At 40.0% G+C, this 12,751-nt stretch overlaps 1 protein-coding gene across 4 annotated transcripts; it reads left to right on the top strand.

Moving 5' to 3' along the window:
* The first annotated feature begins 234 nt into the window (after positions 1 to 234).
* LOC118230843 (UDP-N-acetylglucosamine/UDP-glucose/GDP-mannose transporter) lies at positions 235 to 12,660 on the top strand. 4 transcript variants are annotated; one of them, XM_035424230.1, is made up of 13 exons: positions 235 to 2,173; positions 3,045 to 3,078; positions 3,164 to 3,250; positions 3,959 to 4,026; positions 4,325 to 4,396; positions 4,843 to 4,911; positions 5,589 to 5,691; positions 7,363 to 7,455; positions 9,025 to 9,092; positions 9,718 to 9,796; positions 9,947 to 10,029; positions 10,621 to 10,673; positions 11,702 to 12,660. In XM_035424230.1, exons 1-13 carry the CDS (start codon positions 1,977 to 1,979, stop codon positions 11,710 to 11,712), a joined length of 1,017 nt encoding a protein of 338 aa, XP_035280121.1. In that variant the 5' UTR covers positions 235 to 1,976; the 3' UTR covers positions 11,713 to 12,660. The 4 variants fall into 4 exon arrangements, with proteins under 4 accessions (XP_035280121.1, XP_035280123.1, XP_035280120.1 ...); XM_035424232.1 differs by having other exon boundaries at positions 235 to 613; positions 10,621 to 12,660; XM_035424229.1 differs by having other exon boundaries at positions 10,621 to 12,660.
* The last annotated feature ends 91 nt before the right edge of the window (positions 12,661 to 12,751 follow it).

Raw genomic sequence — 12,751 nt, 5'->3', positions numbered from 1 at the left:
TTATATTTATGAGGAAATGCATTATGCAGACAGGTAAGTAATGGTTTGTAATTTGACTAGCTGTGAAATGTATGGATGCTATGCTTTAATGTCAGGGTGGGAGGCGATGGTAGGTTTTATCCCATTTTCTGCCTCCTCTTCCTGTAATACATGAGATGACCAGTACTACTTTTAAAATTAAGAACTTTGACTGTTGGATGATTTGTCTCATCTATAATTCAGTAGTTAAACCTCACCCACCAAAACTGGTTTTGGTTACAGCTCGAATGAGAATGGTACAGGTGAAGGGGCTGGTTTGTGTCTATTGGTGTTAATACTTGTCTTGTTTGACAGTTCATGAATAATCTTCATTTGGTTAAAATGACTTGTAAAAAGGGTGCGAGCACTTTGCTTTACTTGATTTTATTTATTTAAATATACTGTTTAATTTGGTGTCAGGTTACATTTGACAGCCATGAATGTTTTTTTTTTTTTTTTTTTTTTTTTTTTCTCTCCACTATGTAAACTCCTTTTCGTTTTCAAAATTCTAAATTCAGTGTGGTTTGTGTTTTCAGGTGTCACTCATCTTGTGTTCTGAGTTCAAAATGAGCTAAACCGGCAGCCATTTTTGTTGGTACGTTTTTAAAAATAGTTTTTACGCCCCTTTCTCAATACGAGGGCACCATGGCTGTTTCCCCTCCTGTGATTCAAATCCACAACCCTGGTGTCTGAAACCAATTTGAATGAGTTTTTTTTTTCAGGCCTTGCTTTTTGATGGAATATCCAAAAAGAGTCAAACATTAACGGGGTATGGTTTCAATCAAATACTACGTTTTCGAAGTTCCTTGAGAAATATAATTAGATTCTGGTTGGTGCATTGAAATACTTCGTTTTTCTCCATGGGATTTTGGTGATCATCTTGAAAAGAATTTGTCTGTAGAATCCGGTCCTCGTTTAGAATCTGTTCTCAAAATGGTTGGGGGGGGGGGGGCAGCTTAAATTGAGGTTGATCCTGGGATGACATTAAATTTTCAGGGCTATTCAGGCCAGTTGTACGTGATGTTATTGGTCAGCAACACCATTGATATGACTAACTAGATTTTATGGGTGCTTGAATTTGGCATAGTGGGGCTTTGAAATTCCTTGAACAGAATCCATGAAAACTGACCATATAGGCCCTTTACTTCAATTACGCTAGTAATTTTAGAACTTGGCTGCCTGTAATTGGCCCTGTATTATGCATAGATTTACCTGCGGAATACTGAAAATGAATGGATGCTTCGGATAGTGGTGTTTAATGGTGAAATTTCATCTTTGGTAACATTCAGAGGTGCGCACAGTAATGTCGTGCGTAACTGCTTCACGCACACGAACAGATATGTATGTTTTCATTTTGTAATTACTAATATTTGAATCACTTTAGAAAAATCTGTTAGACTTTAGAAGTAATTAAGTATTTTTTCCCCTTGAATTTTTAAATCATATTTACTCTTTCCCACCTTTAACATTTCAATTACAGTTGTAATCCACCTACTTTAATATCCGTGTCCAACCAATTCCTTTTTCCCTGCTGCCGCCAAATAAGGTACTGCATGTATTTTTTTCGGGCCGACGTGGCACATCATTATGAAGTTGAGAAATTATAGGTATTTCGGTGTATTTAAAACTTGTAGAACCTAATAGTTTTGATTTCAGTGTGTTGTGATTAGGTTACTTTCCATGTGACGCATTATCTTTATTTTTAACTTTTCTAAGATGCTGTATATAAGGATTAAAGCTAATCTATAGCTAATTCTATATGAAAGCGAATTGTATTTAACCATGTCATCCCCAATGTTTCTGTTCGCTAAGCGTTCAGTACATTGGCTTTAAGGCAGTACGGAGTGTCTCCACAAGGTGGCTGGCAAAGGCAATCGCTTTGCGCTAAGGGGCGGGCCGAGGCACGGAAGGAGACCAGCCTTGTGTATGGCGTCACTACCTGCGTAAATTTAGCAAGTATGGCGGAAGTTCAGAAACGTCAGCATGGTCGAATTAAAGGAAAAGCTGATTATAAAAGCGCTACACACAGTGATGAAGGGACTGGGATGGCGGCCGAAACGCTGACAGTATTTTTAAAGCTTTTTGCAGCAGGATTTTATGGACTTAGTTCGTTTCTAATCGTTGTTGTGAACAAAAGCGTCCTGACGAACTACAGGTAGCTAGCTGTTGTGTGCTGACAGACCGTTATTGTTGGACTTTGAACCGTTGGCTGGACTCGACACATTGTATTAAGTAATGTTCGCTAGCTAGCTAGGGGACGGTGGGTTGGCGACATTGCACTTGTTCATGTGCTCGGAAGAATATTAAACCTAAACTTAGGTTGTTCCGTTACCAACATTTCCAGATCTCGCTAGCTATAGCTATAATTTTGTCATGAAACGCTGCATATTATTTGCTGGAACTGGATGGCTTGTGCCACCGTTATTGTCCGTGCCATTTCATCAGTCAGTATGACTCCGGTTGACTCTCATGCAGAAGGGGGTGGATCACTTATCCGTTAGCTTGCTAGCGAGTTAGGGAGCCTTTACAATGCTGAGTAAAAGTTAAGGATAGCAAATGTTACCTAATATGGAAAAAATTGTAAGTAAAATAGCTTTTGTAGGATTACATATCGGGTTGGATTGAAGTGATTTAGAGATTTTTAAAGTAACGCTACACATGTGTGTGGCTGGATACAAGTTTTGTTTTGTGATGCACTGGAATGTGTCTAGCTAAAGCCAGACTATGCCGATTTGATATGCCAATATTTGAGATCATATTTTTCTCTCATAACAACACGAGTCCGCTAGCTAACTACAAGTTGTTTACGTGATGAATGCGAAAGCAAAGTTGGTTTATTAGCACTGTAACGTTACTTCACGTGAGGTAACGTTAGCTAGTTGTGTACAGCAAGTCGGGCTTTTAGGTAAATTATTTGGTACAGTAGCAACCTGGTAGCTTTATTGAACAAATTTGTGAAAGACCACGACTGAGGTTTGTGGCCTTGATGTATTTGTTCGATAATTCTGATGCGTATTTGTTCACAGGTTCCCATCGTCAATATGTGTCGGAATCGGTCAGGTAAGTCTGAATCTTGCTCTTCGTATTTGAAACCACCGAAATCAAAGGCTTGCTTGTTCACACACGTCCAATGTTCTTTGTGCAGATGCTGGCCACAGTCATCGTTCTGTGGGTGGGAAAGGCGCTCAGGGTGATAAACTTTCCCGATTTTGATAAAAACATACCTCGCAAGGTGAGTTGTGGCTTATATCTATTGAATTGTAATTATTCTTAAGTGTTTTTGAACCCGATCTAGGACCCCGACCTAGAAACGCTTTGTGAACGTGTCAATCCCGTCATTCTCTGATATATTTTATAAGATTATCTGTGGGGCTGTCCTTTTTCCTGTGTCCACTTGAGTTTTGCTAATGGTTTTTGACGTGTTTTTCTACAAAGGCGTCGGAAATGAACTTTTACTAGTATTGTTAATAAAACTCCTTCCTTTTTATCGATAGCAGTACAATGTCACTGGTGAATATGGAATAAAGAAGGTTCAGTTTTCTCAGGATGAATTAAATGCCCTGTTATGCCGGCTGCTCTCCCACAACGAACCAAGGTGCATTGGATGTATGCCACCAGGCGTTATAGGAATAAAAAGGCGGCTTTGTTGCATGGAATCTGCTCTATCATTGGCAGAATGTATGGTACAGGGAAGTGCAGCATGAGAATCCAGACAAACTCGACTATGTTCTGATACTATCTAAAGTACTAATTTCTGAGAAACCGAAGAGACTTATCAAGTTTTATCAACGGACAGTGATAGTGGTTATGTGAGGTTAACACGTTTGTTTTTGTAATCAAATGAATGAGCCAATCATCGGTGGCTATTATTTTAGCTGAATGGAAGTAGCATGCTTTTTTGAAGATGTCTCAATATTGTCCTTTTTACCTGTCATTGCAGACATTTCCACTACCTCTTCTTTATGTGGGGAATCAAATTACAGGATTGTTTGGAACAAAGCGGCTTAAGTATGCATTTCCTTGTTTGAGTGTATCTGTATTATATGGCACTGAACTATGGAATGTCATTTCTATCTGTTTTTAACTGTGTATTTATCTGAAGGTTAAATACCAGCATACCAGCCAGTGAAGGATGAATATATTGAGCCTGATTTGTTAGCTCAGGGCAGGCTGATGCCAACTTTGTAGCGCAATGTCAGATGAATATGATAAGGCTTAGTTGTCAGTGCACTGAGGGGTGAATTCTGAGTGATTTTGTAATGCAGCATGTTTTCATTGTGTCTGAAACCCTTTCTTGTCTCCCAAGTTTGCCCATGTTCACAGTCCTGAGGAGATTCTCCATACTCTTCACTATGCTGGCAGAGGGAATCCTGTTGAAGTAAGCTGTGAAGACGCACAAATTTAGCCTGTGACCTCACAACCCGAAGTCCTTAGACTTTTGATCAATCCAAGATCAGACCTATCTTAATAATATATATGTCCAATGTGGCTGCTCTTGTTCTTTAGTACCTTTGACACTGGGTTGGTTTTGGTATACTTAGTCATGGTTATTACAGGTGTCAGTACTTGTTCAAGTAGGACAAAATTAACATGATTTGTATAGGTGTATGGCGTCTGTTATTCTTTTAGTTTTGTCATTTCCACCAATGCTCTATGGACAGGGTTTTGTCTGTATAATTTGTGCTAATGTTGTAGTTATGCTGGCTTAATAACAGTAATAATAATTTTATTTCACCTTGATCAAGTTGACAAAAGTGCAAAGAAAGTCCAGAGTTAGTATGTGATAATTGATACCTGTGAATTTGCTTTCCTTTTGTTTTTCAGAAAGAAATTCTCCCGTCCTGTCCAGCTGACAGTATTTGCAATGATTTTAGGAGCTTTTGTGGCTGCCAGGTAAGTTTGAGTTTTTCATAGGATTAATCATATGAACTACAGAGTCCTCTTAGGACAACAGGCTTTTGGTAACAAGTGTGAAGCTATGTATATTATACAGCATTGTTGCTGTTTGTTATTTCTAGGTAAAGAGGTCTTCAGCCGTCTGTCAGCATATTGGCTGCTAACTGAAAGAATTTCAGCATTTCAACTGAGTATTTTTTCACAGCTGTGTCTGGCTTGTTACAGTCAACAAATATAGTGATGAAATTAATTTCAAATCTGAGTTGAGATGATGAAATTGAAAGCAATGGCATGATTCTTGGAATCAGTTGAACACATGCAAAAAGGTTGAAATGAATGCTTCATGTGTGTAAAACCACAGTCAGAATATGAATTTCAAAAGGAGTACACGGTCAAAAAGACTTATTTTTTATAATTTTATAATTGACTGTTTTTTCAATAATTAATGTGTGTCATGGACAAACTCATATTGGCTGGTAGGCCTTGATCAGTTGGCGTGGCGTTTCTGCCGCATTGAAAATATAGGTGCTACAGTTCATATAGAGAAAATAGGTACAATCGAGAAAAGTACGAGTACTGAAGTACAATGCGAGGAGACAAACTGGTGCCCCTAAATACAAATATATACTCTAGGAACCTGGATAGTCAGTTTGATTTATTATTTGTTTTCACAGCACTGATTTAGCCTTTGACTTACAAGGCTATGTGTTCATTCTGCTCAACGATGTCCTGACCGCTGCCAATGGGGCATACGTCAAGCAGAAATTGGACTCCAAGGTAAGTGGAGGAATGCTGCGTTTGAAAAGAGTGCGAGCAAAGACCGCAAACAAGCCTAAAACATTAGTGCATTTTACTAGTGGCGTTTGCCAACTGTGTTCCCTATGTTTGTGCATTCACATGCACCCGGGTTCCTATTTGCTTGTTTTATGTGTTGATGCATCAACTTGGTATCGCCAGAATGTAATCTGTTTTATTTTTGGTAGGTCATATCCTAAGTGTTACATTTTTTTTAAAGCTCAAAATATGCTGTGATATGTGGTTTTAAGAAATGATACAACCCCTCAGGATGAACAGGATTAGTGTACTGCAGTATATTTGATCTGAAACAGTGGTCAGGTTTGTAAATTGTGATCTTTCCACCTTCCAGTTTTTTCCAATTTCTGTTTGGCTGGTTATCTTAATAAAAAAAGCAGATGCTAGTTTGGTCTTCACTGCTAAAATCATGGTAGTGATGGTCATTGACCAAAGTGCCTGGGTCTTATATGGTGACTGCTGAAATGTGTGTAACTATAGTCCATGAATACCATAGTCACCATAGATCATATCAATTTTTTGTACGAATGTTTGCGGTCAGAAAATATTTTCACAACATACTTAGCAGGAAGTATTGCAAGATAAATACTTGAGGAAGTTTGATAAATGGTTATGGCAGGGTGATTGTGAAAGTCAGACTAGGGCTGTCTCTGGTTCACCATGCAGTTGGCTATGAAGGAGTAACAATCTGTCCTTCAACTCTTAGGGTAATGTCTTCACTTTGTGCTACTTTAAGTCAAATTAATTGGGTTCTAGTTTGAATGTAGCAAAGTGGCTATCTAGATAAGGGATTGGTGGAAAAATTTAAGGAAATTCTTTTTATCAGTCTGAGTTCTGCCTTCATTGTCATCCTAAATGCATTTCACTTTGAAGTGTATTTTCAGTTTCATTGCTGCCTTTGAAGACCCCTTCTTACAAAGGATGCAGGCAGCAGACACTTGTAATTGTACTTGAGTTACAGCCTAGGCATTGCAATGCTTGAATGTCCGATCATGACTATAACTACTGTCATGTAATGCGTTTTGGGTTCGCCTTCCTTAGAACATGCTTGCGACATCTGAAGATTCTCTTTCATAATGAATATAAAATATAAAATGAATGAATGAATATAAAAGTTGACGCCAGTTTCTGTTCCCTGGAACCCTGTGGTGTGTAGAGCAGTGCGTTTCACCAGAGTTATAAACGTGTGACATGCATCCTTTTGCTCGCTGTAGGTCCAAGGTTACTTCAGTGCTTTGCCGCTGCCAGATTGGCACGGGAATTCACCCGAGGCGACCCGTCACAGGCAATAAACCTGTTCCTGCTTTGAAGCGGGAGAGCCCTAGGGCCAGATGCAAAGCACGTGTCATCAGGGCCCTTCATTGATAGGAAGTTGCTTCCGAGCCCTCAGGGGTAATTCACCGGAGTGAATTTATCTCCTCAAGAGCAGAGCGTTTGAATTTTTTTGACAGTTTTGTGTACCCCTGCTTTCCTGTGAGCCGTGCGGCCTCTTGCGAATACGAGGGGGGCGAATGCAAGGTCGTCGTTGCGCAGGTGGCTGAGCAGGGTATGCTGGGGTTTTAGGAAGGCACGTGACCCCCGCCGTATTCTGTACTGCCTGCCTCAGTTGCCCTCGCTGTGTGTCTGCTTCCACAGGAGCTCGGGAAGTACGGGCTGCTGTACTACAATGCACTGTTTATGATTGTCCCCACGCTGCTGCTGGCCCATTTCACCGGAGACATACAGAAGGTAAGGGGCTGTGTGCTGTGTGGGTATGAGCGTGCAAATATTGTCTTGGCGCAGGAAGCTGCAATTATACTCTGAAAATATTTTTTAAAACAAATAGCTTAATATAATTGTGTCAAAACAGGCTGTGACACATCCACTTGTTTCGTCCAGGTCATACTTACCATGTAAGCTGAGAACAGCTTAGTTCTCGTGCACAAGTCGGCCTCGCTTAAACTTTATTTTATTTTGTTTTCTGAAGCCCCAGGGAAATTGGTCCAGTTAGAATGTTATTATTGGATTTTTCTTTGCTCTTCCGTCATCTTGGGTTTCTCACATGAATAGTATTTGCAAAAAGGAGATTGAATAATGAAGGAGATTAACAGCATATATTGTAATATTTTCAAGTAAAGCCCTGTTCTCATAAAATACTTATTAAATGACACGGCCATTTACCGAGGTAATGTTTTGAAAGACTTGTTACTTAGCGCCAGACGTTTTCTAGTGTATTTTTCTGGTCAGTGTTTGTGTTTTACTGTGATACCTTTCCTGAAGTGGCAACTGAAAGTTTGGGTGTTTCTTGGACTCTAAGAGAGGAGTGAGAATTCCTTTGGCAGCCCAGTCTGCTTTCTTCATTCACATGGCAGTTCTGCAGGACATGCCGTGCCGGGGCATGCTCAGGAGGAGAGCAGAGAGCACAAAGAGGCCATTATACCCACCACTGAAACTGGTGAAGTCTACCTTGAAGACTTCGTTTCTTCATAGCGTTGCTCTCCAGAGACTGAGCCACAAGAAGCCGCAAACCCTGTCCAGCTAGATTCTTCCAATTTTATCTGAAGTGCCAGTCATGGGGACAAAGCTCTTGGTGTGACACGTAGTACCATATCAATGTGGCCTATCAGATGGAGAGCTTGATGTAACTTGAGAGGGTTCCTTTAGTTCGAATCCTATTGCATCATCTATGGAAAAACGATTCACACGATGGTACATGTATAAATATTGGATGTCTTTCCCCGTCACAACCTGATCAATGGCCTTTTCACACGAGTGCGGTGTTCTGTGAGGAACTTTGTTCTTCGGTTCCTCCCACACTGTTTATTTAGAAAATTTGTAATGTGTGCTGGAAAGAAAGGAAGCTTGTGAGAGGCTGCAAAAGTCACAACTTGCGTATTTTTATTGGCAGAGAATCTTAGAAGCGCTAGGACTTTTTTTTTTTTTTTTTTTTTTTTTCTCCCCCTCCCCTCCCTCATCCTTCCCCCCTAGTCTCTGCAGAGGGGAGCTCAGGACCTGCTTTGTCAATCCCCAGTTTGACAAACTAATACAGAAAAGTACTTAATCTATACCAGACATCTATACACAGAGGGATTTCTGGGTGTGGGGTGGGATTTTTGTGGCAATGTCTTGTCTTAATCATTTCAGTATTATGCACATTCAACATGAAGCCAAGGAGGGCACTTGTATGAGAATGTTTTTGGAGTAGGAATGCTCTGTGGCATCGAAGCTGGATTCTCGGTCGAAAACTTAGAACACAGATGTGGATCTTCACATTTTTCAGCCCTTTGTTGTAATGCTGCTGTTGATGTCTTGTCCTAGGCTATGGAGTTTGAGGGGTGGTCAGACATGCTCTTCGCCAGCCAGTTTGTGCTGTCGTGTGTCATGGGGTAAGTGATATGCTTTGTGCGTTTTGAATTCTTTAGGTTCATTTACAGTCCTGTATTCAAGAGTGTGGTGAGCATCCCAGATATCTCCCAACTGCTGATTAAGAATGGACTGTGTTAGAGAGATATTTCATTGATTTTACGATGTCATTCCCCCTTTGCCAACGGCAAGGAGCTTTAATGATGTTCCATCAAAGGAAACTCTGGTTGGGGTGATGGGGGTTCTAGACGGGTCGAGACTTGGGGACGTTGGAAAGGATGAAGGATAAGGGTTCAAATAGGGTTTTGGGTGCCATTTCAATTTTCATTTAGACATTTTTGCCTATAAATTAGTTGTATCCACATGTTTCTTGTTGGATGTCTTTAAGGTGAAGCTACTGATGATTTGATGTATTTTTCATTCAGTGGTTTTATTTGTACGTGTAAAGAAAAGTACACTGTGACAGTGACGCACCCATTCCTTGGCGTTTTGGAGGGTATTATATCATATTAAAAATGTTTGGTGCCACGTCCCTCCCTGTTGGGTACAGCAGCAGGGATGGAGGTCCCCTGTGTCTGTCTGTCTCCTCCTGTGGCTGTGGCTGAAGCAGCGCTGCAGGACCTGATGGTGTTCCTCTCTTTCGGCCAGGTTCATTCTGATGTACTCAACAGTGCTGTGCACGCAGTACAACTCCGCATTGACGACAACCATCGTGGGCTGCATCAAGGTGAGCTGTCCTAAAGAATGGTGCAAAGGTAGTCCGGTCGGATGGGACATCACCCCTTTGTCGTCAGTTGTAGGCTGAAGATGTGTGTGCAATTTTCACTGTCACCCAGTGTTTTATAGTTTTTTTTGCCTTCCATTATCTTTTCTCCAGAACATTTTGGTGACCTATATTGGGATGGTGTTTGGTGGGGACTACATATTCACCTGGACCAACTTTATTGGTTTAAATATCAGGTACGTAATTAAACATTTTAAATTGCAATATATATTTGAACTTAAATGTTTTGTTGTTATTTATTTGTTTTTATTTTTTTTTATGGAATATTCGAACATCATTTTTGGCCAGTGTTGATAGCCCTAATGCAATAGTGCAATGCAGAGACTATAAGGGTTGGATTTTGGTGGGGCAGCTGGGCTTGTAGCTATTGGAAGAGTGCTGTAGGTACAGCTTCGGTTGCAGTTGCGGTGAGTGAGGCTGGAACCAGTCGGGGCTTGCCATCGTGAGCTGGGCCTGCAACAGCTGGGCTTCAGACTTCTGCGAGACCCATCATTAGCGCTGGGGGAACGGAGGGGCAGCTTGCGACCCCCATAAACCCAGTGACCTCTGACTTAAAATGAGGCTTGGGGCAGATTTAGAACGACTGCCTCTCTGCTTGAATCTCCTGAACACAGCATCGTGGATCGGTTTGCTCATCTCCGATCAGTAATTTAGAGCAGATGGTCTTTGATCTGCAATGCTTTGATTGATGTTATTGACAATTGTCAAGCAATCACTGTGTTAACTGTTAATGTTTTTGTGTGTGTCCCCCTCCCCTTCCCCCACAGTATTGCTGGAAGCCTGGTGTACTCCTACATCACCTTCACAGAAGAACAGTCAAGTAAGCAGAGCGAAAGCAACAACAAGCTGGAGTTGAAAGGGAAGATAGCTGTATGACTGTAACGTAAAGGGTCCCTCCCCCCTCCCCCCCCCAATTGTTTGGCTCCACAAAAACTGGTTTTATTTATTGCTTTGTACGCCCAGGAGCTGAAGACAAGCCAAACCAAAAGACTGCTAAGTTTGTTGGGGGGGGGGGGGGGGGGGGGGGAGTGAGTGTGAAGCCACAATAACAGGAAAGTGTCTTGCCCTCACACCTGTGTGTGGCGAGGGGGGAGTTTTTTTTTTTTTTGTTTGTTTCTTTTTTTTTTTTTAATCAGTGTTAAGGAATGTATTTTGTCATTCCTGGTTTTGTTTACCATTGCAATAATTTCAGCCAGTCATGAAAACGACTGCTCTTGGACCAGTCAGATGCGGTCAAATGGCTCAGATTTAAAAAATATTTTAGCAGTGTTTATATTTGTGTTTGAATGTTTATCTTTTTTTTCTTTTTTTTAATAAAGGGATGTCTTATGTCACATGCAGATGTGAAAATGTGGCAAAAAACACATTGGACAGATTTTTAAGTCCAGTTTGGGATGAGAATATGAATTTAGTGTTACACACCTTTGTGACAAATCTGTATGGAGCACAGTATAGCAGAACGGTCAGAAGGAATCTGCGAGGCTGTGTGTGTTCATAGACTGTAGAGTTCAATTTAAAAGGCATTGGAAAATGATATCTATTCAGAAAGAACCAGAATTTTTATATTTATTCCTCAGTGTTTACACTATTGTATGGAATATATGGTAGAAAGCAAAAAAATGGCGTTTTATGACACCATTGCTTTAAAATGCTGGAGCCACATGTAGTAAGATTTGTATCATTTGTATTTGTAACCTAATGTGGTTTGTATTTGACAAAAGACTAATAACATAGCTAGTGAATGCACTTTTAACAGTTTACAACCATGTGGGTGTTTTCTTATGTATATTGTGGAGATGTGGTGAAATGAGGGTGTATTTTCAAATGTTTACCTTTTTATTTCAACAGAAATGCCTTAAGGGGGAGAACGCCAGCTGGCAGTTGAAATTGAAATAAGACCTCCTACGTATTCGTTGACTGGTCATTTGTTAAAACGGGTCATTGTAAATCCGTGATAAAGGAGAGAAGGTAATGTGAAATCCACTTCATGGATTTTATGGGAAAGGAATTTATCAAGTTTATTTTTGTTTAATTGTTTTTTTATTATAACTGTACACAAAATGCATTTTTTTAATTCTGAAGACTAAAGCATCGTTTGCTAGAAGGTAAACAGGTCAGTAAATACGAATCATGTCACAATGTGGTTATATTCTTGAACTACTCCATCAGAACATAAGTATTATAAATTTTGTTTGTTCTTTTTTTCCCAAGCTGTTTGTCCAAAAGCAACTTTTTTTATTTGAATTTTTGTCCTCAGAAGTGACTCCATTGCACAAGCATTTTGTGACGATTGAGTATTGTTCTTTATTCTGAATTATGGGAATCACAAAGTCCAGTCCTGGAGAGACAGTGTTTGTGGTTTCATTTTAGTCACCTGCCAATTTAGGCTTTGGAAACAAGGTGTGTGGACTATAGCCAATGACTTAAGTGCTGGAAAGGAAGCAAACTGTGGACTTCTAGGATTTGAGTTTAAGATCCTTACTGTATACGTGTGCTTGACTTGTTACAAATTCTGTCACAAGATGGCAAATTCATAATTATGATGGCTCATATTCCGATGTCTTCATTTTATAGTCACCATTTTGGAAAATGTGAAATGAATTTTTTCATCAATTTTTCTATGTTAAGTCATACCAATTTAACATGCGTTTTGGCAGGAAATATTTATGTATTTTGAGCTTTCCAGGTTCCAATGAGCACCAAGTGAACAAGTGGACATCTGTCCAGTCTGTATACTATAATATGGAAGGTTCTTCTTGTGACTGCATAATGTGCAAAATTAAAGTGCCTACATTTCATTAATCAAATTTGGATTTAATGTCATTTTATTGAGTGGTCAATTGGAACTGTATTAAACGGTATTAAAATAAAGTGGTCCTAAAAGTGTCTGAAAGCTTA

The sequence above is a fragment of the Anguilla anguilla genome, chromosome 6 (genome assembly GCF_013347855.1).
Source record: "Anguilla anguilla isolate fAngAng1 chromosome 6, fAngAng1.pri, whole genome shotgun sequence".
Classification (NCBI taxonomy): Eukaryota; Metazoa; Chordata; class Actinopteri; order Anguilliformes; family Anguillidae; genus Anguilla; species Anguilla anguilla.
Note: the sequence above shows the minus strand (reverse complement) of the source record. Positions and strands in the feature narration are given on the sequence as shown.